Source organism: Anabrus simplex, chromosome 7 (genome assembly GCF_040414725.1).
Source record: "Anabrus simplex isolate iqAnaSimp1 chromosome 7, ASM4041472v1, whole genome shotgun sequence".
NCBI lineage: Eukaryota > Metazoa > Arthropoda > Insecta > Orthoptera > Tettigoniidae > Anabrus > Anabrus simplex.
Genome location: NC_090271.1, coordinates 225,799,552 through 225,827,269, shown reverse-complemented (window position 1 = coordinate 225,827,269; position 27,718 = coordinate 225,799,552). Strand labels below are relative to the sequence as shown.

Genomic DNA, 27,718 nt, shown 5'->3' with positions numbered 1-27,718 from the left:
GAGACTGGGTCATTTTTGTTCAGTTGTAATTTGTTGATGTGTTTTGTGTGTGTGTCCTAAAGGCTAATTTTAGACCTTATCTTTTGAAGATGTTAGCTATTTAGTATGTGTTCTTGTTATTGTAGTTGAAAACAACGTATTTATCTCTTTCCTGTGTACTTTCTCGGGTGTTTTTTGTTTAATAGTTCCTTTACCGTTCCCGGAGAGCGATTGTTTTTCATAGTGATTTGTTTATTTGTATCTCCTCTTTGAAATCCGTTGTGCTCATTGGTATAGAAATAGCTCTGTGTATCATTGTATCCTGTCCTGCTACTTTGAGTGGTGAAGGGGTGGTTCGATTTGTTGCCAATAGTGTGTGACGTCCGAGTGGGCTTTCTGTATACTTTGCATGACAGGTTATTCCTACGGATTGTGATGTCAAAGTTTATTTTCTTGTTAGTTTCTGGTTCTATTATGAACCTGATTGACTTGTATTTAACAGTGTGCATAGGACATTTTGAAAATAAAAGCAGCAGGGAAAAAGGTCACACTGAAAATAAACACAGCTTTCAAGTGCATTCCAAACCGAAATACCGTATTTACGCGTAAAATACCCGCATCCTAACTTTAGGATGGCTGAAAAAAAAAAAAGCCAACGACGCAAATGAAACCCACATCACAATTTTGTGCCTCAATTTTTAAAAAATGCAGGTATTATTTGCGTAAATACGGTAAAACTTGCTTTGGAAATAAAACGTCTTTAGTATAATTTAAGATGGCTTTCCCATTCAATTTCTGTGCTAAACACACTTTTTTTAAGCTGGATATAAGTCACTTTGAAAATAAGCACTTCTGCAGACAGAAAATCATGGAAGTGTTGGGAAAGAATCAAATTCGGTTTTGCTGATTCGGCATGCCCATTCACTAATTTTCTGTATCGTTTCATGTATTTTGTTTTTGTGAACTGTGTGACTCCTTCCCTGCAGACTTAATTTCAATTCGTTCAAGAGACTGAACATTTATCCTAAATAAGCAAGTCTCTGAAGCCATGAGAAATCATTGGAGATCTTGAAGTTACATATCCCATCTCTCATTTCAAACAAGTGAATCAAAATTTCACCTCTCGACAACCATCTAACCTCTCTATAGGCACCGTGCGCGTCGCTCTAGCGGCCGGGCGGAACAACACGTGAGGCAGACTCCAGACTCGCAGGAGCTGTTCTGTTATGACTGAGCGTGTAGTCACTCAGATGACAATGGCAGAGAAAAGGAGATCAAGTAAACGCAATTGTTGTGTTGTCAGATGATCCAATACTTACGCAAATACGGGCAGTGAAGTACAAATTTATTGATTTTCCAAAACGAGCAATAGATGTGGACCGAAGGAGGCGATGGATAATACAAGGAGTTAACCGAACGAAGTAAGTAGGCCTACACATACGTACTGCACATGTTTGCAATAAGTTCAGTTGATCCGATTTAATTTAATTTTTAACACTGATGGATCACTTTGGCAACCTACGACTTACTCAAGAATATATAGTGCACATTTCATCGGAAACAAAAGATCTGGACACCCACTAAGTCCAGCCTATGTTCCGACAATATTTCCGGATGAATCCAAGAAGAGGAATGTGTTGCCGGGATCCAGCTTACAGCGCTTTCACTGACAACTCAAGCGATTAAAAAAGGAAGAATCAGGCGGAAAATTTTCAAGTACAGTTTGTCCAAGTAACATAACCAAGGATGCATCTGTGGGAACAGATGCATCTGAATTTTATTGTTCAGACTTTATGTTTTCTTGTTCAAAAATGAAACCGACGTAAATACACAAGCATGTATTCCACTTAATTTCGGTCTGGGAGGGGACATCACGAAACATGATCAAATGTGTGGAACGGAAGACGATCATGCACATCTACGGTCCAGGTTTCCAAGGCTACAGTTCCATAAGGAACAATACACAAATACGTGATTTAACAGGTGTGAACTTCAACGTCTTTGCCTTGCGTTATTACCAAACTGTAATGTTTCTAAATTATGTAAAGAAACCAGATTATTCATTTTCCAAATGAAAATGAAAATCGGACTGTCCTATTCTGCTTTGAGTGTGTTCACAAGACAACAATTTCACGTATTTTTACAACCGTGCTTATGCAACTTGCACTGCTTACGAAACATTTCATACTCTGGGCTAGTAAGGAAAGTGTTCAAGAAACAATGTCTCCAGCATTTAAAAGAAATTATGATAATTGTCGAGCCATTATTGACTGCACGGAATTTAGAGTTGAACAGCCTCCCCAAGTAGATCAAGGGATTGTATTTCTATTCTCAATACAAGGGTTGATACACTGCAAAAGTTTTAATTGCAATCACGCTTAATGTTATGATCGCTTTAGATCTAAGTGTTACGGTGGAAGAGCTAGCGACTCATTCATAACAACCGTCAGTGGTTTACTTTCCTTCAACCTGGCGATGAGTTCATGGCTGATAAAGGATTTAGGCATCACAACTAACTTATCTGGGCGCGGTATCATAATCGTGACACCACCGTTCTTACATGACAGGAGATTAACAGCTGTGGAAGTTGAGAGTACTTACAATGTTGCGAGTGTTAGAATTCACGTAGAAAGGTGTATTCAAAGAATCAAAATATACAATGTAATACAGAAATTGCCAACAGAACTTTTTCCACACGTGGATGACATTGTCTGTGTATTGCGTGTTAACGAATTTGCAACCTCATCGAATAACACGAACATCAAATGAACTTCCATAGCATTCTATTGCTTCACTTTCCATTTCACTTCCGTACGAATGTTCAAAACAGCTCCCCCAATTGGAGATTCATTTACAAATGCGAGAACTAAAGTGTCAAAGTTATGTTGCCTAGTTTTGATCCGATTTGCTTTCGCGAGTGTCCAGGGAGATTTTAATTATATGATCTGTATCAACCTGCACTTTGCTGGTAAAAAGCATTTCGTCATTCACAGTGCGAAAGATGTATTTGTCTGGCAAGCGCAAGTCGTTAGAGACTTGTAAATGTAATAGCTGTGTCACAATTTCCTCACATTCTTCTCTCTCTACATCATTCACTACCCTGTCTATCAATAAGGTGACTACGGCCCTGCACGATTGTTCGATTTCAGTACTTGCTTCTGCTCGATGCTTTTTACGAAGACTGCAAGGGATGTGTTTTAAAATATCCTCAGTTAATTCGAAGGGGGGAAGAGATGTCCTCAAAGTCTTTTTACTGAACAGATTTTAACGCGTTTGCCTCTTCTATATTTTTCTGTTGACGTTTTCGGGCTCGGTTTTCCCCACTGTTACAAGTAATGAAAATCATTTTATTTTCCGTACTGAAAGAATCTCAATAATATAAGAAAATTTATTGGACTCCAACCTATTCAATACATTACAGGATGTTAACATTTTTAGTTAAACATCGTTAAAATGGAGACATGTTTCGCCCCCTATGTGGGGCATCATCAGTCATATCAAAGCACCTCAAAATTACACCAATTTTCTTATATTATTATTTCCCCACTGTTGCGGACAGTCTGTTTTGGAAACAACACTTTCATTATTTATATAATACACTACCGCAGCTACGCGTTTCTTCTGGTGCTGGCAGGACAGGAACATTCGCTGGTAGAGACATTACAATTCTGGTCAACCTGAACACAAAATAAAAATGCGTACAATTTAGCGAACATGCATCAATTAATCCTTACTAAATAAACTATATAAATTTTTACCTAACTACACCTTACCTACCTCAAGTTTCACGATATAAGGCGGAAAATTGCCAGACGTTTGTCGGGTGACTTTTCCTGTGATGTATCCGAAACCATTCGAAATTAACTCTTCAACGCCGTTCAAGTGGCAACTGACAACAAGGTTTCTTCCTTTATTGCATGATGATTCACTTAGATCCCCGAATTGAATCGCTTTAAACCCGCAACTTATTCGAATGTTACACACGTTGTACTGAGACTCTCGCACTGCGCCTCACCTCTTGTTTCAGAACGGGCCACTATGTAGCGCTATTAGTAGCATTTCGATCTACCTGCACGGTGCCTATATGCAATAGCAAATGTTAATGGTAATAATAACAATGTTATTTGTTTTACATCCCACTAACAACATTTTAATGGCTTTTGGAGTTGCCGAGATGCCAGGATTTTGTCCTGCAGGAGTTCCTTCATATGCCAGTAAAACTACAGACACGAGGCTGACATATCAAATACCACCAAACCGAGCTAGGATCGAATCTGCCAACATGGGCTCAGAAGGCCAGCCCTCTACTGTATGAGCTACTCAGTCTGGCGAAATGTTCATGGTCACTCCCAATCTGCTTCCAAAGCTCTGAAAATAATCGGGAATTTAGAGGCCTGGCTTGGATGAAATGAGTAACTTTGACAACTTTCTTTAGCACATCATCCAGATCTGGGGGGATGTTACAAGTTGCTAGCGCTTTGGAGTGCATGCAAATGTCCATGTTACACAAGGGGCAACGATCTTTACGTGTACAATATTATGCCTTTATATTTCCACATAAGGCCCCAACGCCATCAGTAGTGAAGTGTGCGACCCCACATCCATTTTCAGTCATAAATGTGTCAAGGAACCGCAAAGATACTTACGGCATTTGCATGTGGGTAAGATTGAACAAAACAGTAAATCCTCATAGACAGTGTTTTCACATTCGGATCGAGGGAAGTTAACAAGTTTGCATTGTTAAAAATACCAGTACTTTCTTCAAGCTGCAATGTGAAGCATTCAAAAGGCTAAAGCAAACACACTTACCTTCCCCACCACAGTCTGGACACCTTGACTGAAGTTGTTGGGACATACCAGGTCCCAGCTGCCGATATGTAACCTTTATGCCACTACCTCTGCAGGTACGACAGGTGTATGATGCACCAGTTCGGCCTCCTTTCCTTGAGAAATCAATGTCAAACTTTTAGCTGTAGGAATACCACGAGGCAGGACAATAATCTGATCATAAGATGAAATACATACCCATCACACACAGTACATATTACATTCTTGCTAAGTTGAAGCTTTGCTGTTTTCCCATTATACAAGTCTTCTAAGGTTACTCTGAAAATAAAACATACAGATATTTTATTGTTCCAGAAGTGAACTACAATTTCAAGAGCCCCAAAGCAAATTATGCTGTACATAACCCAATTAACTGACAATTTATTCATAATATTCACTGGCATGGATAATATTGAATTAACACTCAAATGTGGGTAGCTGCAGCTAATCTGAAATATGTTAAAAATCTTAGCATTGACAGTCATCTCTGGTGCAATCCTTCACTGAGCCTGAGCTCTAGCACGAAAGTGGATCTTACTTCATGTCCCCAGGGCAGTCATGCATTCTCTCACCACAGAGATAACAGGGAACATTTTATCAACCAAACTCTTACACTTTCAAATACCAAGTTGAAATTAGTCTATGAAATAAGACAAGAAAATATATTCCATATGCATTACACAATATTTACACTTTTCTCTTAAGGCCAACAGAAACCATATTCTCTTTGCAATGTATTCCACAGCCAATTCCAAATTAGCATATAGGTCTCCTGAAACTTTACAATCTACAGTGTTTCTAGGAGGACCATAGCGATAAAGTAATTGTGATAACTACAAAATGTAAAAAGATGGCATATGCACCTGTCTCCAGAGAGACCTGTGAAATGTTGCTGGGAATGAATTCAAAATTCTATTTGTTTTTATTAACATCCATACAGTGCATTGGGAGAGGGTGTATTTGACAGCAATGGCAAACTAGTTGTCATGTACTTTCTTGAATGAACAAGAGGTCCTAATGAAATTACTTATCCATTCAGTCACTATAAAATAAACTGTAAATTTGTAGTTTTATATCCTGAATGAATACTCAAAAGATATTTTATGTATACGCCAATTAGTTCAGTACAGATTCAGATTTAATGATACTTGTCTATTTACAGTACTGGCATGACAAGTAAAACACCTAGTGTTATCACTCTGCTCTCTCAGCAATGTTCTTGGAAGCTTCACCAGAGAGGGGTGCTGCAGTTGCTTTGAACAGTAATAGCACATGCGCCATTACTTGATGAAGATAATAGCACATGTGAAGTAGTAGTAAAAATGTAACACGTATGAGAGGTAATTTGATTGTTTTAACATTTTCCAAAGGTCTGTATTAGTTTCTGTGCTGTGCTTTGTATGTGCAAACTAGCTTTTTACAGTTCCTAAAAAATGTTGTACTGTTTCATTCCTAGTTGTAAATTGGGAGAAAGTGTGATGGTAGAAGATTATTTACACAGCCAAAAGAAGAATATGTGATGTGCATTTTTTGGAAGATGTAATTATGAAGGCAGACTGTTTCACGGTCAATGGTGAAAACGTGGAACTTCCTTGTGTGAAATGGAAAGTTAAACCAGGAGTAGAACCTCATTTTTAATTTCCAAAATACCTAGCCACCGAGATAAAATTGCAAAAAGGCAGTCAGGAGGAAAAGGAAAGAAGAAAGCATCAAGAGAACAAGAACCATAACCTAAGTAAAGCAGTGATGGATTTAGTAAGCAGTTAAGTTCCTGTGAGGGTTTTTTTGCCTGTTCCCCTATCGCACGCGTCCCTGGTGGTGGATACGGGGTCTTCCGGACTTGCCTGGAGGGTATGAGGAAAATAAAATACCCTCTTGCGGACCAAAAACAGGTATTGCCAGAAAAGTCTTGAGGCAGGGTGACTGTTACTAGCCCAAGCCAAGGCTTGAAAGTGGAAACCTCGCCCACAATGTGCTAGAGAGACATCCATGTTACCTCCGCATAGGGGATACGGTGGGGTTCAGGTGAAGGGGGTACTGGTGATTGAGGTGAAAACTCACTGCGGTGTGCTGGTACCAACACATCACTTTGCCCTACGTGGCCTGAACGAGCCGCGTGTTGGGAACAGGGCGAACCCAACCTAGGGGGAACCCATGGCTGTGAACTCAGTCATGGGAATGCCAAGTGGGAACCACGTGAGTAGGTCTACTGAAGGTGGAACAAACCTGGTCGAGTTCGGGCCAGGGGCGGACTGCTGGATGGACGGCCGAGGGGCAGGGCGCCTGGTACGGAGAGCCTGAGTTGAGGGAGAACAGTGTCTGGCAGAATGCCTGCCTGGCCATCAGATGATATAGATGTTGATTCCCATAGGGAACTTAAAATATTTGTCCTGAATGAGTAATGATTGCCAGGCAGGCATCAAATTTTTTTTGGAAATGAGGCATAGCTCTCATAGTGCATTGGAACTGCTGGAGGCTTCAAGTAGCCTATGCAGTGGCCTCCACGGTATGCACTAACCTTGCGTCTTGGGAGGTGTGCTAAGTCCCGACTGACGAGCCCAACTTAGCACAAGAGGGCGAAACGCAGGCAACCAAGAATGAGTTAGCTGGAAAATTTCTAATGTCCAATAACGAACCATTGTATTGGTAATCTCTCTTTGTTTCGAAGTTATTGAATTTCTTGTTTATAATAATTAGAAAGAAAATAGCCAATTTTTTTAATACTTGAGGAGATTTGGGCAGTACCATATGGGGATTACAGTAATAATCTTTGATATGGAGAAATACAGATACTTGAACAATATTTATAATTGTAATAGAACAACTGAATATGCTTCCGTTTAAAAATATCCCCCGTTTAATATCTCGCAATAAAACCACAGAAAGTGGTAACAGAACAAACATTCCTTGACCTTGGCTGGACAGGTGGCCCCTGAAGCTACGGAGACCATTTTTGTGTTACGTTGTACTGTAGATATCCTGCTATAACGTAACACACATATGATATTGGTAACTTGAGTGGTCTCCTCTCCATCCTAGGTGAAGGAATTTTTTTTTTTTTTACCTCTTTCTGTGGTTCTGTTGCCAGCTATAAAATGGGGGATATTTTTAAACTGAAATATATTCTGTTTCTCTATTACAATTATAAATATTCTATAGATATCTGTGTTTCTCCATGTGCCATTTCACAGTTCTTTATATGGACTAATCGGAACAAAAATGGAGTTCAAGTTACTAAAACGTCAATGTTAAAACATCAAGCGTCAATACGAGCTGGAATGATAATCTTTTCATCAGGCATTTACCGAAGGAACCGTACATAGAAGGCGGTGGAAAAAGAATGACGAATGCAGATTATTTGAAGCTATTATTAAAATGAAGATTTTCTTCTGACTTCATTCTTTCAACTGACCTACAGGAAGCAAGTCGCAGTCGACTACGGGAAGAGAATTCATCTTATCGGGAGTAAAAGGCGAAGATTGATAGGAATTTTAATTCGCGGCAACACGCAACAACGCTACCTGTATAAGTTAAATCGCTGCGCGAAATTAAACTACCTGTGAAAGTAGATATCAAGATTACTACATTGATACGTCACAACAGTCCTTAGACGACGTATATTTGGCCGATACTGCCTATTTCAAACAGCTGAGAGGTTATCCAGCTGACAAGAACATTTAAAACAAGGAAAACATAGAGAAATCATTTTTGCATTCTAGTCAAGAGAAATAGATACTACCTATCCCAGCTTATTTGAGACAACCTTACTGAAATAAATTGTCCCAGAGCAATACGTAGATATTGTAGGCATATTGAAACAGATATCAACCAGAAGAAGACTACATTGAATAAAATGTTTTATTATTCTGTTCCAAATGCACAAGCCTCCACCATGATGCTGTAAAAGGAAAAGGCGATACTACTCGGATGTTGGCAGCACGATGCGATGTTGACAGTCCAGGATGACCAGGAATCTGCTGAGAGGAACAAATATGTACCCAGATGCTTAAGAGAGAACCATGGAGCGATGTCCGCATATCCAACGACCAGATGCGAGATGGCAGCAGTCCTCAAAGTCCGCAAAGTTAAGTCCTCTATAAGTCGTAATTGTAAGTAAGAATTTTTTTTTTTTTTTTTTTTTTTTTTGTGGCTATGTGTTGCCATAATTTATGACAGTGTGAATATGTGCGTAAGTGGTTATCAAAGCGAGGTTACAGGATGTAGGTATTCTTCTACCTTTAATGTCAAATCCACATGTAGACGTAGTCAGCCAGTGATAACCGTTCGTAATGTTGTCAATGCGATGTGAGAGAAGGTAATTCATATTTTGCTCGTTGTCAGTGAAGTGCACAGAGTGTGAAATAGAAGTTAATTACACATGTGTGGTAATTTTACCAAGCTAATATGATAAGAGATCGTATATAGGAAATGTTTACGGTAAAGATATGAAATAGTACATCTCAGAATAATGATACGTTTTTGATACTATGACAGTAAGAATAATTTTGTAATATGAGGAGATTGTGATACATATACATCGAGATTAATGAAATAATGTGTTTATTGTGTAATGAAATGTTTTTACGTAAAGTATGGAATGATGGTTGATGAATAAGAGTAATGATATAGGATGGTGATGTTTAGATATTTACTATTCTTCGAGAGGTTGGTCATAGTAGTCTTATTTGAGATGATGTTTCCAATTTATGTATTCTGAGGTAGATATTGAAATCGTGCTACTTTCAATCGATGACTTTAACCCAAAGTGTTTTCGGGGTAGCTTAGGATACGATCTCAGCACTATTAGAGCAGTGTTATTATAAATATTAAGGGTCATCAAAAAAGCTATGATGTGAGCGATGAGAATAATTTAGCCTTCACTGAAATATTTCTAATGATTCTAGAGAACTTTCTCACATAAGCTAATTTCAGATTTTATTTAGACACTCTGACATATCACTGGTGATTTAGTTACGCATATGAGGAATATTAGTTGAAGATAGAGTCTTCTGACAAGATAGATTTTCTACTTGTGGTATGTTTTGGTAGAAATATAGCAAGATACGGTCATTTATGCAACTTTAGCTAAAATACGCACTTGAATTAATTGATAACCTTGAAATAAGATAATTTCTTAGAATTTGTCACATGTCATATGATTATGCTATTTTAAGATAAATTTCGACTTAAAGCGGAGATAGCTTTGCTTATACTGAGATAAAACACCAAGAAACAAGACGCTTGTATACCATGAAACCTTATGTTAACTATCTGATGGTGTAAGAAAGATGAGAACGATTTTCCATGTTATTTTCAGTTGTGTATGGACGTTAAGTGCAGCCCAGGATAACGTTTTTCGTTAATCAAGTATGACAGAACTTTTGAGTTAATTTATGGAGCAATTTCGTTCAAGAGGAAGTGATTCCAACTCTTAAAGAAATATTTACCAAATATTTTAAACTGCATTCTACATTATGAATTTCATGTTCTCATAGACGACCTCAATCTGAAATGACGTACATAGTAATTGATGTAATTTTCTTTTCATTTTTACTTTGTTAGATGCATCTAATGTTTTCGTTATCATTTAGTATGTTTTTTTTTTTCAATCATTTAATACTCTAGTTTTTAGCTGATTTTCCAAATACTACTTAACATTTTACGTAATTATCAAATGATTTCACGTGGCCAATAATTTAATGGCCTAGAACTTTAATACTTGTTATTAATTTCATGAACTTAACTTTTCTTTCATTTCAATTTGACAGTACTAGACTACTGTAGATCAAATTAAAGATCGATGGAGATCAAGATAACTTCATTTTCAAGCGAATTTGACTAGATAAAAGGAATTCTATGATTACGACGAGGTACATTACTCAGTGCTACATGATTTAATGAAGGATTAGGGAAACATTTCTTCATTCTCTGAACTGAGTGGTCAATAAATGATGTATTATGAAACCTCATAATTCTTTTAATGTCTTTATGAGATAGTTATTAGTTGTAAGACTGTATTTTTTTTTTTTACTTGCGATTTCTCTGGTGATGTATGTGGAATCTAATAGTGTGGAGGAGACGTCCTTCGACGTAATTTAGGATATACCACGAATTAACCTGCGTGCTTTCTCTAGCGGAACTCATAGCCCATAACTTTGAACAGCTAGTACCATTTACAATTAGAGCTAGTCTGGATCTTGTGCGTCCTTACCTGGACGCGGGAACGGCGCATCCACAACAAAAATGATTACTGTAACCCCCATATTGTACTGTCCATATCTCCTGCAGTATTAAAAAATAGCTATTTTGTTTCCAATTATTATAAACAAGAACTTCAATAACTTTGAAAAAAAGAGTGATATTTTAATGAAAATTTCAGCAAATGTTCCTCTAACTAGGCTCTAGTTCCCTGTAAACAGTCGTATGCCCGAAACTAAAATTTTAAGGACAGAAATCATGTTCATGAAATAAGCAGGTGTTCTTAAACTTTTGGTAGGACCTGTATATTCTTTTCTGGTCCTTTTATCGCTTTCAAACATAAAAAGAGCCTCAGATCGAAGTTATTACCCAATGTGACACAGTCTTTGAGCAGATCTATCAGGTATGTAGGCCAACATGGTTCCACAGATAGATTTGCAAGAAGAGGAAAGTATGAATCTGGACCAAGAATATATTAACTGTAACTGGTAAGACCGAAGAACTCATATATATGATGCAAAGGAGAAACATATCTACATTGGGTCTGAGAGAAACGAAATGGAGAAAGACAGGTAGCAAGGTTTTCAGAGGTGGCTACAAATTATATTGGTGTGGACTGGAAAAGAAGGCCAAAAATAGTGTGGGATTTTTACTAACAAAAGATATGGATGCCGTGTCAGAAGTTTCCTACAAGAACGACAGGATCATAAAATTATCTATACAATTAGTCAATGATTTACATGACTACAAGTGTATGCCCCACAGACTGGATGCAGTGCTTATAAAGAAAAATTTCTTCAAAACTTAGATAATGTAATCAATGAAGATAACGTTATTTTCAGAGACCGATATGCACAAGTTGGAGCAAACAGACAAGGCTGTGACGATATCGTTGGGCCACATGGGTTAGGAAACAGGAATTCAGAAGGTGAAGAACTGATTGATATTTGTGGAAGAAATGGCATGATCAAGAACACCTTCTTCAAAAAACAGGAGAGTAACAAAATAACAAGGTATAGCTGGGATGGCAAACATAAATCTTTGATCAATTACGTCATCGCGAACAAAAGTGGGGGGAAATGGTTGACTGATGTCAAGGCCATTCCCAGCAAAAGTATGGGTTGCGACCATAGATTGCCGATCATTAGGGGCCTTATATTTTGGTGAAATAAAACTGTTGATTTCGGTGTTAAAACTGACACTATTTCGGTAGGTATTTCGTGAAATAACTCGTTATACTGATCGATGTTTCCTGCGAAATCTTCCTTGTAGAAGCGTATGGGGTAAAAGTAACTAATTTTTTGATGAGGGGTTTTAAAGTAAACTCTTGTAATGTATCATTGAGAAAAACCAAATATGCAAATTGTTATAGAAAGAAATACTGTATATAAATCACTGATACTTCGAAATGAAGTTAGGTGATCTGCCCTGTGATATACATTTATACAAAGCCTACATTTTTAGACGTTGAATTACTTGTCTCCAAAGTAGACACTAAACATGGTTTCAACATTATCAGCGGTGTTCTCCCTAGGACCTTTTTAATGGGCGCACCGCCCTGTCATTTTTACAGACCGCCCGGATAACATGACCTATAATACCAATATAAATGGTCCATTATTGGACATTATAAATTTTCCAGCTTACTCATTCCTGGTTGCCAGCGTTTCGCCCCCGTGTGCTAGGTTGGGCTCATCAGTTGGTACCTAGCACACCTACCAAGAAGCAGGTACTACTCATTTGGGACAAATATTTCAGATTCCCTATGGGAATCAACATCTATATCACATAACATGACCTAAACATACAGTATGCTAGTTACATAATATTAATACTTATTTGAGTCATTTAATCATCTTCAATATTGTCAGCAAAATTGCATCAATTACATCAGAGTTTAAATATTTGCTTGATTATCGCATAGTGTCGTATGCGAGCAGTGTATGGACAAGCGTGGAATCGCATACGAGCACTCTATTCCGCATGACGTTACAAACCCGAATGGCACTTCACAGCGACCAAGTGATAAGCTGCGGAGTTACATGATTACGAGTGAGCAGTGTAACAGTAGTTCAAACTACTCTTATGTTTTGTATAGTCAATTTTGTGGTTAATGTTTACCTGTCTGATATTATTGTTAATGGCCTGAGGGGTATGAATTGAGATTTTATCACATTCATTTTTTAATTAGAACTCCCCACCCGGCTGATGAAAATTTCTGGGGAGAACACTGACAGGATGCCGAGTTGTGCTACAGTGAAAGCAGAGAAGCTCCTCTCGCTGACCAGATTAGACGTCGGAAACCATAAAGCTTGCGAACACTTGGATGCATATTCACTGTGGTCTTTTATAAAACCTCCTAAACGTTTGCTAACACTGTCTTCTTTCACTTCCTCAATCAGATGGGCTTTCATTGCATTTTGCAAAGTCATATAGCCCTGGAAGATGTTCATGGATATGCTCTTTTCCCCTGGTCAGGGATGAGTACCTCAGATGGTTAAGGCGCTGGCTTTCTGACCCCAATTTGGCAGCTTCGATCCTGGCTCAGTCCTGTGGTATTTGAAGGAGTTCAAATACGTCAGCCTCGCGTCACTAGTTTACTGGCACATAAAAACTCCTGCGTGACAACATTCACGTATCTCGGCGTCTCCGGAAAACGTAAAAGTGGTTAGTGAGATGTAAAAACAATAACATTATTACTACTCAAACAGGCGATTTATTTACAATAGGCCTACCAATACAGTCATTTTGCAATAAAGACAGTATTATTTTTCCTTTTATATTCATTCTCTTCCACATGCCAGGATTATCCCAATTTTCTAGAGGAATGCTTTTTTTTGTGTCTGTTACAAATTGCTCTCTAATTTTTCAACACCTTTACGAACTGTAAAGTATCGCCGATTGATATTTGCCGCTTAGATTTATGTTCATTTGCTTCATTCTGATTCTCTGCAGTTTATATCGCACATTTCCACTTTACGAATATTACTGGTACACTATTGATATATTAGAATCTTTCTTGCAGCATCAAATACATAAAATCCCTCACTATTGTATTCCTCAGCCCTTGAAAAACCTGTTATGACTTCAGTTTTCGGTATTTTTATACTTAAATGTTGGACATTTGCCGATAAAGGTTCGTAAGTAACGAACTCTCATTGCGCACTGCTGTATCTACGACTGGTCTTGTATCTTGTTACGACCACAACACTATTTGCTGTAATCGATAACAGATATTGATTTTTATCGACTGCCTTAGAGATTAGGCATAGATATCAAGGATAATTTTTAGACCAAACCTACAATAAAAATAAAAATCTCAACGACGTCAATGAAATTAAAAATCCTTTGTACGAATTAACACCTAGATTAATTAATATCGTGAATTCAGATCAAAACAAAATCCCTCAATTATTTAAATCTCCACACTCAAATGCTTCATCCATCATGCCAAAAGTTAAACCCGCCCATATTGCTTCTAGAAACTCCCCTCCAGCAACAGCACACACGCCCATAGACCAGCCTACCCCCACTCTCCCTCCATGCCCCGCCCCTCCATTACCGCACCAGTACAACACCAGGAGTAGAAATGGTGACAAGACAGGCGCTGCCGGAACAGACAGATCCATCTAGTATTAACTGAACAAGTAAGTCATTTTACAGTTAAGAGGTGTTAATTTAATACATTTTATCACAATGCGTGCTCAAAAAAAATTTTTAATTCAAAATTATTTTTCTACTTCATTACAGATATTCTTAAGATCCCTCCCAAAGACCAAGCAACACATCAACGGGAACAATTTTCACACAAGACTGTATCAAGTGTCTATGATGTCTCTTCCCAATTAAGCAGCAGCCTAAAACTATGAAACAGCTAAATATTATACTCTTGTCAATTCCTTGACGTTACATGAGACCCAAAGTCAAGACGCTAAGAGTCTCATTCACAACGTTTTTGACCAGTCTACCTACAACAATCGGCTTTTGAATCTCCACTTGTGCACGACAACACATTTAAATATTAGTTACGTCAAGAACATGAAAATAAAAATCGTGGGTCAAACAAGCTCCAGTTTTAATATCACCCCTTCTCAAGAAAAAAGAAGATCCGTTTCATTTTATTTTTAATTTTGAACATTTTAAGTTAACCAGAATAGAACTGCCAAGTTAAAACACAATTAATTTAAATTTATATTTTCAATCTTGACCAACCTACAATCAGTTCAAATCTCCACTTATTGTTGACGACACATCCTGTCACCAGACACGATACGTCAAGAACTTAATATGATATAGGGGTCACATAAACCCCGATATGCAATCCTCTTCACCGAAAAGAAGATCCATTTTAGTTTTTGGACATTTTCCATATTAGATAGATTAGGAACAAAGAACTTTACTGTATTGACTTATGTTTGTATATATTGTATATAATGTATATGTTGTATATAGTGTATATATTGGTATGTTTATATCGGTTAAAAAGGTCCCAAACCTTGACCTAAAGGTTGTTTACAGGCTGAAGATGCCCAAAATAATGGGTGAAACATGTACCTGACCAAATAAGTCTACATAAAATCATGTAGATAATAACCACATTAAACGTGGAAAGTATTGAATAGGTGGTTTTTTATATTAAATTATCCTTGATATCTATGCCTAACGTCTTCTTCAATACAGAACAATAATGAGAGTTGTTACTTGCCTCAGAGATCGCGAAACAGAATACACATACTTTTGAAACACAGTGCTTACCGCTTTGTGTGCATTTGTGTGGAGAATATATAGCGCTATCAAGCAAATGAGAAGGAAACTATGATAGTCAAGTTCTCAGAAGCATTTAAACGTTTATTGGAGAGCTCTTCCGGTGCCATTTCACATTTTTCGCACCATGTGGGGTATATTTCGTGATTATTTGCATTATTCACGCAATAAATCAGATTTTGTGATATTTTGCGAGCTCATTTTGCTAAAATACAGTATTTTTAGTACCTGGGAAGTCATTATATAGACAAGAAAGAAGATATAAAAAAACTTGTGCATATCGTTATTACCAAAAAACACGGCCCCCACCGATCATGGACTTGGACCATATGACAAATAAAATTCAAAAGAAAACAGAGAAAAAAATGAAAAATAGAGACATGGAAATTAGAAAAAGTGCAGTTCCAGGAAGAAAATCAGAATAGAATACAACAAAACCTACCATGGGGAGAAAAAACAACAGTAGAGGAAGAGTGGAAAATTGATTTGTGGAAAAAGCTAAAGAACTCTGTGGGTTACAGTAAAACCTGTCTTAACGAACACCTCTCATCGGCGGACACCCCTCATTGGCGGACGATTTTCTAGGTCCGTAATTAAATGCCATGTTGTGTATGAGTAATTTACCCCTCTTGTACGGACACCCTTTATTACGGACACGGACACACCATAGCCACGAGAAACTCCAATTAAACCTCTCCTACCGGACACTTTCTTTTTCAAAAAATTCTGTATTTGTGTCCTGTACAGTATGTATTCGCTTACTTTTTGCACAGCCGGTACTTCCAAGAATCACAGACACCGTAACTTTTGATCCTGGCTGTACACATTCTTGGAAGGCAACACTATGCTACGCTATCACTTCCGGAAGTTGTGTGATCTGACATGCTCGACAGCCCTGGAATTCGTACCTTCACTGTCAGGTTACTTTTCATTGACTCGTGGGCTTTTGATGTGTTCAATTTTACGTTAGTGTGTGTAAACATGGCTCCGAGGAAGTTTTTAACTTTAAAAGAAAAGGTAGGCATAATAGACTATCATAAACGTGAGAAGTGTGGTGTGCGTAAACTGTCAGAAGTGTTTAAGATTGGAAAGACACAGGCAGCTGAAATTGTGAAAAAGCAAGAGGAACTAGTGAAAGAATGGCATTTAAATGGCAACGAACAGCGCATTAAACTGTTTCAAAGTGGTAGTGGAGCTCTCATTGACAAGGCAACGCTAGAGTGGTTCACTGAAGTAAGAAGTCAGAATGTCCCTGTCTCAGGACCAATGATACAAGCAAAAGCGTTAGAATTCACAACAGAATTAGGTATAGGAGATTTCAAAGCCTCGAATGGCTGGCTAGAAAGATTCAGAAAACGACATGGTATCAACTTCAGAGTGATTTGCGGAGAATCATCAGTGTTAATATGGAGGTTGTTGACAACGGGCAAGAAAAAATACCTTCAATCATAGACGGGTATGCTCCGGAAAATATTTTGAATGCCGATGAAACTGGATTATTTTTCCGTGCTTTAGCCGACAAAACTTTGTGTTTCAAAGGAAATCGTTGTACTGGTGGAAAAGTTGCGAAAGAACGTCTTACTGTCTTGTTATGTGCAAGTATGAGTGGAGAACGGGAGGAGCCCCTTGTGATAGGAAAAGCTGCAAAACCAAGGTGTTTTAAAAATATGGACGTTACGAAGTTTGGCATTGAATGGAAAGCGAATAGGAAAGCATGGTTGACCAGAGAAATAATGACAGAGTGGCTAGGACAATTGGACAGAAAAATGATACGCCAGGGGCGAAAAGTGTTATTATTCCTCGATAATGCAGCATCGCATCCGGATACAATTAAGTTGCAAAATGTGAAGATCGTCTTTCTCCCACCAAATGTAACATCAGTTTCTCAGCCGCTTGACCAAGGAGTGATCTAGAACTTCAAGGTTATGTACAGACAGTTAGTGATGAAGCACATAGTATCAGAACTTAACGGGAATGAAGTAACCCTTCAAACACTGACAAAGGGGCTGAATGTTCTCCAAGCAATTTCATGGATAACCAATGCATGGAAAAACGTCACGGCCTCAACAATTCGTAACTGCTTTCTGAAAGCTGGGTTTCCCGCTAGTGGTGGACATCCCGAAATAGAATTGGATACCCTTCCTGACAGCATGGAAACAACACAAGAGTTGATTAATGCAGCAGGTTACAGTGTTCAAGTGAACACCTATATCGAAATTGATTCAGATATTCCAACAAAGTGTGAGAGTGGAGACACGAAAACGATTCTTCAGTCAATCCAAGGGAAGAGGGACAAAAATGAAGATTCTGACGAAAGCGGGAGTGAAGATGATGCTAATGACGACTTTGAAGAAAATACGAAAATGAATGTGCTGCCAATAACCTTGTGCAGTGAGGCTCTCTGCATTGTTAAGCAACTGAAAGAATTTTATTGTAAACAAAACGATGAAAAAGGTGTAAATTTGACCCAGGATTTAATTGCACATAGTAAAAACATCATTGCTAAACCGAAATGGATAAAACAAACTAACATAAAGGATTTTTTCAAGCGCTAATGTTTTACTGTACTGTGCTAGATATTGCTACATCTACATACTGATTTGACGTTTCAAAAACTCATACGTTCTTTTTAATTTTAACATGGTGAACGGTAATAGTGTACAGTGTGCTCAATAGAGGTTTCCATAGAAGTGTTTTTGTCTCTTTAATACAGTGCATCGCAGCTGCAGCAGCCCATCTACAACTTTCTCATGTGAGTACAGTGCAGTATATTGTACAATACTGTATACAGTATACAATTAAAGGTACATTTGCGAGAATTGTTAACACATACCATACATGGGTTATTGTGTTCCAACTTATGTTGAATGGTACCGGTTTCATAACCTCTCGCGTGCAGACACCCCTTCATAACGGACATTTTTTCGGTCCCGAAGGTGTCCGTTATAGGGAGGTTTTACTGTAACAGGATTGATCAAGAAGGAAAAAGAGAGAACTTGGTGGAACGACAAAGACGAAACAGCCATTAAAGCAAGAAACCAAGCTAGATAAAGAAAAACAAAATATCCAAGACCAAGTAAGCCAAGAGTTAATAGACTACAGGAACTTTATAGAAAAGAAACTCATAGTCAAGAGGGTAGTAAGAGAAGGGAAAAGCATAGAATGAGTATGTGGATAAATTGAAATTAGATAGCAGAGGAAATAGAAATTATTGTACAGGTTAGTCAAGAACAGAAGGTGTGAACAAGAGGATATAAAGGCAATAGAAGGGGACAATGAAACGTTAGTGCGATAAGATGAAATCAGGAATGAATTTAAGAACTTTTTTGACATCTCTTAAATGAAGTAGTGAGCATGCATCAGAAAGAGAGGAACCCTGTAATAGTAACAAGGAAAGTAGAAGCATAGAGAAACCAATTACATAGTTGGAGATAGAAAAGTCCGTGAAAAGTATGAGGTAAGAAAAAGCCGTTGGAATGGATGAGTTAGGTACAGATGTGTTGCGAGCAGCAGGAACTCCAGCAGTCCAGTGGTTATATAGATTCCTTAACACAGAATGGCAGGAAAACACTATCCCAGAAGACTGGAAGAAGGGTATAATCATACTTCCTTTCAAGAGGAGAAGTAGACGGAAATGCATGAACTACCGTGGAATTACTCGGCTCTCTCAGGGTCTAAAACAACTGGAAAAAATCATAGACAGTAGAATAAGAGGAATTGTACAGTATTACCCTGCATTTACCTTCCCGTCTTTTACAATACTTTTGTCGGTCCCCTGAGATTTTCTATGCTCACTACGTATTAAAATCCTCAAATTTACGTTTGCGACATTTTATGCTTCCTGCCGTTCGAGACGAAAAAATTTGAGGTAAAATGGCGTTGCAACTAACCTAAAACACTGAGTAACCATGGCATGATGACCAAATCAAACAACCGTGGTCTATAATAACTCTTAGAACTCTCAGTATAAACTTCTGCTTAACCAACGCAGTGCATTCTTTGATATCTGGTGTTTTCCACAACGTCCTAAACCTTACTTTCAAATCCGACAATGAGTTGAATTAACTCTCTAAATCTCACATACACACAAACTTTACACCATAATCCTATGACTTTTGAATGCAAGTAAACAAACACCCAATAGAAATCAAAAACATGAATAATACCGTACATAAAGTATCTGGGTAATGGCAAAATGCAGAGCAACAAAACCGCAAAGGAGAAGGAGATATCAGGTGTTTGCTTTATTGCTAAGTACAGTATAAGCCACAAGAAGGAGTCGTTATCAAGTGATTCAGTGTGTCTTGCCTGAGATTGTTATTTCACGATTATTGTTTTACACTTGCGTTTGTTGTTGGAGTTGTTAAAGTGATTATCACTGATTCGTCACATTTATTTTTGTTATTTGTTATGTTTTTTGTTCTTGTTATGTGAGTCGAGCGGTCAAAGTGAACTGCCGCGATCTTCCTTTCCCATCGTGTGTATTTGTTAATCCTTCTTTGTTATTGCCTTATTGTTTTCCTGCTAATAATGTAAAAAAAGGAGGAAAGAAAAACCTCCACTATGGATGAGAAAGTTCGAATATTAGAAAAGGTTGATTCATAACGCGGAACACGTTTCATTGGCACGAGAATTGCAATTTCGTGTATCATCGCTGAATACAATTGTAAAAAACAGAGGAAGCATTACATCAAATGCTTCAGAATGTGGGCCAAACTCCAAGAATAGTATGTATACGTCATACTGCAAATACGAGAAAATGGAAAAAATTGTAAAAAGTTGGTTTGAAACTCCAAGAGCCACAGGCATTACAATTGATGGTGTGCTCTTAAGGGAAAAAGGGGTTAAATGACAAACATTCTTGGCAATGAAAATTTCAGCGCGTCCAATGGCTGGATGGACCAATTTAGGAAAAGGCATAACCTAACCTATAGAACTGTTTGTGGGGAATCTAATGCAATTAGTAATGAAAGTGTGGAAGAATGGATCGATAGAAGATTGCAGGAGCTGACCAAGGATTACGAACCCAGGAACATTTTTAACCTAGATGTAACTGCACTGTTTTTCAGTGTGTTACCCAGCAAGACTTTGGCATTCAAAGGAGATAAATGCCATGGTGGGAAACACAGCAAGATGAGGCTCACAGTGATGTTGGGAGCCAATGCTGATGGCTCTGAGAAGCTGCACCCTATGTGATAGGGAAATCTAAAAAGCCTCTTTGCTTCAAGAATGTGCGATCATTACCTACTGCCTACGATGCCAACCATAAAGCTTGGACCTGAGATCTTTTCCGACAGCAGTTAATTGCTCTGGATTAAAAAATGTGCGCGCAAAATAGGAAGATCCTTTTTTTCATCGACCGTTGTCCTGCACATCCCGTGGATGTTAATTTGAGGATTGTGCAGTTAGAATTTCTGCCTGCTAACTGCACAAGCAAGCTACAACCTATGGATTTAGGGGTTATTCACTCCTTTAAGTCACTTTATAGGAAGAACCTGGTGCAGCGAATTTTATTTCTTATGGATGCTGGAAAGGATCCATCATTTAAAGTTTCCATCCTGGATGCGCTGCACTTCATTGCAAAGTCTTGGAAAGCCGTGAAGCAGACTACCATCTCAAATTGTGTCTTGAAAGCAGGATTTTTCGAGAATCATCCTGAATCTCAGCTGCCAGAAGAAGAAGAAGGCCTGCTACCTGATGTATGGAGAATGTTGCAGTCAGACTGCACTACTGAATATTTTCTTTGGGTAGATGATTCTGTGATGACTGCAGAGGAAAGAAGTGTGGAGGAGTTGGTTGTTGAGCAAACAGCAGCCAAGTCTCCCATCAGTGATGAAGCAGAGGAAGACTGAAGTGATGCCTACCAGTGCAGATGCAAGTGAAGCAGTGGATGTTTTACGCAGGTATCTGTTATCTGAAGAGCGGGGTGAAAATAATTTTCATAACCTTTGAGCTTGAAAAACAAAGGGTCATAAGAAATAAGAAGTGTAAACAAAATGACAAGGCAGTGTAGTCAACAGTTAATACAGTACAGTAAATAACTTACATGGACCTTTATTAACTCATTGCGGACCGTGGACGGCGTAAGACGTTTAAGCTTGCTCCTATGCTGCGGGCCGTGGACAGCGTAAGACGTTTTAATGTTCCGCGCGAAGCAATGCTATTTATATTCGTCATCTGTACATTCTTACACCTTAGTCAGCGTTACTGGTTGTAACAGGAAGTTGGTTGACCTTGTTGAGATAACCCTCGTGTTGAGTGGGCTCATGTTTATCTCAGCAGTTTTAGCTGGAAAATCTCAGCACTTCCTCGCGCGTCAAGTCGGTACTTGAGATTCCAATGCAGTGCGTGTCGTTTTTACCGAGTGTAGTATAATGGCTTATAAAACAAAGTTTCTTACGGAAGAACTGTTAGATATTATTCACAATGATGATTCTGGTGATGAACTTATTCCTGAAATAGACTCGGATAGTGAAAGTGAGAGTGACGAGGAAATCCCCATTCCCGAATGCGATAGGCCTATAGAGGAAAGTGAAGTGCCCGATACATATCGTCCTAGTTATTGTCCACCTGTTCCACAATTTACAGGGAATTCAGGGCTAAAAGTTCAAATAGAAAATGAGCAGGATATTATGAGTTACGTGAGTATTTTCATAAATGACGAATTTTATCAGTATGTGTGTGAGCAGACGAATCTATACGCGAGTCAAGTGATACGTGCGGCGCCCCGGCCTTTCACAAAGAATTCGATTACGCAATCCTGGAAACCGATTGATGTCTCCGAGTTGAAAAAGTTTTTAGGGTTGATGTTCATCACAGGTATAGTCCAAAAGCCTGATATAAAAATGTACTGGACCGAAGACCCTGTGTTTCAGACTCCGATATTTTCTAAAACAATGTCCCGAACATGCTTCCTTCATATTCTTTCATTTCTTCACTTCAGTGACAGTAATCATTATGCTGACAGTACAGATAGGCTGTATAAAATTCGACCTATTTTCGAAATATTGAGCAATAAATTTTCAACCGTATACACTCCAGGCAAAAAAGATTGGATTGGATGAGGGGATGCTAGCTTGGCGAGGGCGTTTGAAATTTCGAGTCTACAATCCTGGAAAACTAAGTACGGCATTTTAGTCAGGATGGTGTGCGAGTCTAGTTCAGGGTATATTTGCACTCTCAAAATTTATGATGGAAGTGAAATTTCACTCAGAGACACTGTGTTGGAATTACTGAATCCCTACCTTGACTAGAGGTACGTGGTATATATGGATAATTTTTAAAACAGTGTAGGTTTGGCTAAGGAGTTGCGTGAGCGCAACACTGCTGTTTGTGGAACAATACGGCAAAACAGGGGGGTCCCTGAAGAAGTCAGGGAAAGACAGAAAAGTCTGAAGAGGGGAGAAATGACTTATTAGAAATGGCGAGGTTCTTCTTCTTTCATGGATGGACGAGAGGGTCATAACAATGATTTCAACAATGCATTCAGCAGAAATGACGGAAGTACCAAAAGGTAGATTTGGAAAACCTGCAATGAAGCCGGAATGTATTGTTGATTATAACCCACACATGCATGGAGTGGATATTGCTGATCAGTACCTTGCAATATATCCGTTCATGAGGAAAACAGTGAAGTGGCCCAAAAAGGTTTTATTTTTTATTTTACAATGTGCCCTCTTCAATGCATTTAGGCTTCATCAAAAGAACACTAGAAACAAATCCCTCTCATTTCTCTTGTTCATACAAACAGTCGGTAGATATCTGATACAAGATACGCAAATAATTCAATCAGTATCTCCCGTTCCTTCTGAATCATCTTCATCAAGTATGAACACCTCTAAATCCCCACCCCCACGACGAGCACCAACAAAGGACCCAGTTTTCCGGCTTGATGGAAAAAGAAAGCAACATGTTCTTGTTAAATTTCCTCCTGTAAAAAGTAAGAGCACCCCCTCAAGAAAGTGTAGAGTGTGCACAAGAAACAAAGTTAGAAGTGAAACAATATGGTACTGCAATTAGTGTGGTGTTGCTTTCCACCCTGGAACCTGTGATACCCGATATCACACCCTCAGTATCTACTAGAGGTAAGCACAAAGTATCATGTTTCTAACAGTTATAGTTCAGGAGTAATGGTAAATTTTATTAAGTGATGCATGTTAAGAGGGCCTGGCATGAAAATGGCTGGTCCAGGCATTCAAGTGTCCTGCTGAGAAGCTGGTACTGAACGTGTTAAGGTAAGTACAGTTGAGATTGAGTCGATTGAGACTGAAATACTCTATAAATTAATAATATGCATTTGTGTAACATTTACCTCCTTTTACAGAGCATTTTTATATATACCTGTACAAGTTGTTTCCCCACGATTTACACTCCCCCCCTTTTACACCAGCATTCCTTGATCCCTTGAAAAGAGTAAAAGAGGGGTAATAGTGTAGAACCTTTATTGGAAGAGGAACAATATGGTTTTAGGCCTGGAAGAGCCACTACAGACCTTATCTTTTCTGTCAGGATGTTAATGAAAAAGCACTGGCAAAAAGGGAAACCACTTTTTCTACTATTCGTAGACATCGAAAAGGCTTATGATAGTGTATCAAGGGAGCATATCTGGAAATGCCTAAAACAGCTGGGAGTTCATGAGAGTCTTACTGCAAAAGTGAAGATGCTGTATGTTAAAACAGAAGTTGTGTGCAAGTGGGTTGCAGGCTGTCCAAATGGTTTGAAACGAAGAGAGGAGTACAACAAGGCAGTGCTTTGTCACCCTCTTATTTATCACTGTGATGGATGACATAGTAAAGGCTCTTAAAAGGAAGGAGCAGTAGGACTTGCAAGCTATCATCTTTGCAAATGACGTGGTGATTTGGGGTGAAACTGAAAATGCTGTGGAGAAAAAGCTGCAGAAATGGAGTCAAGAGTTTAAGAGGTATGATTTAAATATCAACAAGGTTAAGACAGTGGTGATGAAGTTACAGAGGGGAGATGACAAACCACAAATCAGAATAAATGACACCAAACTGGACAGTGTTCCAACGTTTAAGTACTTGGATAGTATAGTATCAAAAGACAACCTTGCGAAGTACGAGGTGAACAGTCGAATTAGCAAGGCAACACAATTTTACGACCAAGTAAGACAACTGCTGTGGGATAAACAAGTACCATTTAAAGCAAAGATTACATAAACAATTTCATACACCCATCCTCAAGTATAGCTTGGAAACTACCATGTTAACGAGACAACTCAGAACTCCAAGCTGCAGAAATGAAGTTCCTACGCACCATGATACAGAAGTCCAGGAAGGACAAGTTCAGGAATGAAAAAGTCTGAGAAGAGGTGGGAATAGGAAACTCCCTACTACAGAGGATTCAGAAAGCAAGACTGAAGTGGTTTGGCCATGTAAGAAGGATGAGTGCAAGTAAGACTGCAAGAAAAGAATATGAAATAGAATTAAAAGGAAAAAGACTAGTGGGCAGACCCATAGGAAAATGGACAGATCTGGTGAAGAAAGATGTTGAGGAGAGAGGACAAGATTGGGAGAAGATGACAGAAACGGTGGTTCATGGACAAAGACGGAGGGGGCTCGTACACCACACCCGAGCAACAGGAGATGGTCAACGATGATGATGATGAAAGCAAAAAGATATTTCTACATGGGGACTGAGCAGGGACAGTTTATTTCATGGAACAAAGGTATGAGTCATTTCCTTAAAAATAATCAAAAAATAATATAAAGCCTGTTATTGCAGCCAATATTTATTTTAAAATTGGTGGCATTGTACATAATATATAATTAACCCTAACGTGCCAATGGTGTATGGGCAGTTGGGAGTTGCAAACGTATGTGTTTCCAAGAGCTATGCAAGATGGTATATCAACGACGTCTGTCAAGCAAGTGGCTTGCCAGGCCCGACCAGGGTTCCAGGAGCAATGATCTCCTACTCTGCTCCCTTCGTAATTTTTAGCTTAGGTTTGGGAATCTTCGGCCAAGCAGAATGCATCCGACTACTTCAGTCCATTCGGGAGTATTTATACATGCTAAAACTTCAGAGAAAAAGGTTTAATTGTGCTTGTGTTTTCAACTGAAGTGAAACATTCGTATAGCAAGTACTATACTTCAATTTCATATGTTACTTGTGAAAAATGCACCAAATTTTCACGCCAAAAAGCACACACATTAAAGACCCTACTGCGATTCTGCCGGCTTAGTAGGGAATTCAATGACTGTGCTGATTCCCAGCTTTGAGTCACTAAGCATGGCAGCTTTCAATGCGAGTGAGAAGAAAGGAGCAAGGCGTCTGTGTGTTGGAATCGCTCTTAGTCCAGTGCACGAGTTCAACGACACAGCTTTTCAAGAGAAGAGCAATATAATTTCTGGTTGTAGACCAATGGCTGATTTATCTGGTGTAAAAACAAACAATCAGTGTGTTCGACACTTTAATACAGATCAATACGGAAAAACAGATTGGTAATGTGTTTATCAAAGAACATCAAAACTACTGTTGAACTTGTGTTCTATATTCAATTGAAAAGGGTGTGTAGAACAGTGCAGGTTTCGATGGCATGAATAATCTGCATCTCAGATTCATCAGCCATCACAAACACATATCCGAGCTGAAATTCTGTTAACAACAGAATGAGACCAGAATAGATTTGCAACTCAATCAGCAGCGTAAACTGGAAACAATAAAACACAATGGGTTGGTAAAAAATAATAGAAAGGTAATCCAAAGACTGACTGACGTCATAATGTATCTTGCAAGATAAGCTCATTTCAGAGCGAATGCAGAAGATAAAAGTTCCTTAAATTGTGGAAATTACACAGAACTCATAACGCTGCTGAGCAAGTACGATGACACACTGGCAAATCATTTGCAGAAAGCAACAATGTTCACAGGTGTTTCACATCAAATACAAAAGGATTTAAATGATGGGGTAGCCAGTGTGTTACTGACCGAAATAAAGAAAGAAATATTACAGTGACCATTCGTGGCAGTTACTACTGATTAAACTACTGATATTTCTATTTTCGACCTTCAACTGTTGTTAGGTACTTGTCTGTTGATGGAGAAGTACAGGAGTGATTTCTTGGATCTACCAATGTAAGCGCCAATCGCAGTGCTCTTGCAGATCCATATGACAGACTAGTACAACTGTGGTTCTAAACTAGTCGTTCAATGTTACAATGGAGCCGAAGTGATGTCAGGAGAGCTCAGTGGTTTTCAGAAATAAGTGAAAGACAAATATCCTAATACTTTATTCATACAATGTTTTGCTCACAGACTTAACCTTGTACTCAGAAAGACAACCTCTAATAAAATGGAATGTAAAATATTCTTCAGTAATCTGAGTAGCTTGCCTTCTTTCTTTTCTAATTCAACAAAAAGAACTGCTACATTAGATAAGGAAGTCAAGAGAATTTCCTAAAGGCTGTCCAACACAATGGAATTACTAAGGAAGATTGTTGAAACACTAAGTGAACAAAATGAAGAATTAGTTCAGTTTTTCGAGAATATTCTTGATAATTCCAACATAATTGGTCCGTTATGGGACATTATAAATTTTCCAGTTCATTTTTGGTTGCCAGTCTTTCACCCCAGTGTGCTAATTTGCGTTCATCAATTGGTACGTAACACACCTACCAAGATGTATGGCTAGTGCATACCGTGGCGGCCACTACATATGCTACTTGGAGCCACCGGCAGTGCCAGTGCACTAGTCTCATTTACAAAAATTGATGTCTGCTAGGCTATGCGTCTTGGTAGGTGTGCCAGGTACCAACTGATGAGCACAAATTGACACACTGGGGCAAAACACTGGCAACCGAAAATGAGTTAGCTGGAAAATTTATAATGTCCAATAATGGACCAATTATATTGAAATTATAAATTTACTCACTGAGGACAAATGTGTCAGGTTCCCTATGGGAATCGATAGATATAATCTGTTGGCCTAGCA

General features: G+C 38.5%; 1 protein-coding gene across 1 annotated transcript in view; it reads right to left on the bottom strand.

The window, feature by feature from the left end:
- The window catches only part of LOC136877487 (dnaJ homolog subfamily A member 2), a 131,480-nt gene that overhangs the window by 69,937 nt on the left and 33,825 nt on the right, over positions 1-27,718 (bottom strand). Inside the window, exons 3-4 of the mRNA XM_067151580.2 lie at positions 5,005-5,085; positions 4,789-4,922 (exon numbers count right to left, since the gene is read on the bottom strand). Coding sequence (XP_067007681.1) covers positions 4,789-4,922; positions 5,005-5,085 — 215 coding nt within the window. The remainder of the gene's footprint in view (positions 1-4,788; positions 4,923-5,004; positions 5,086-27,718) is intronic.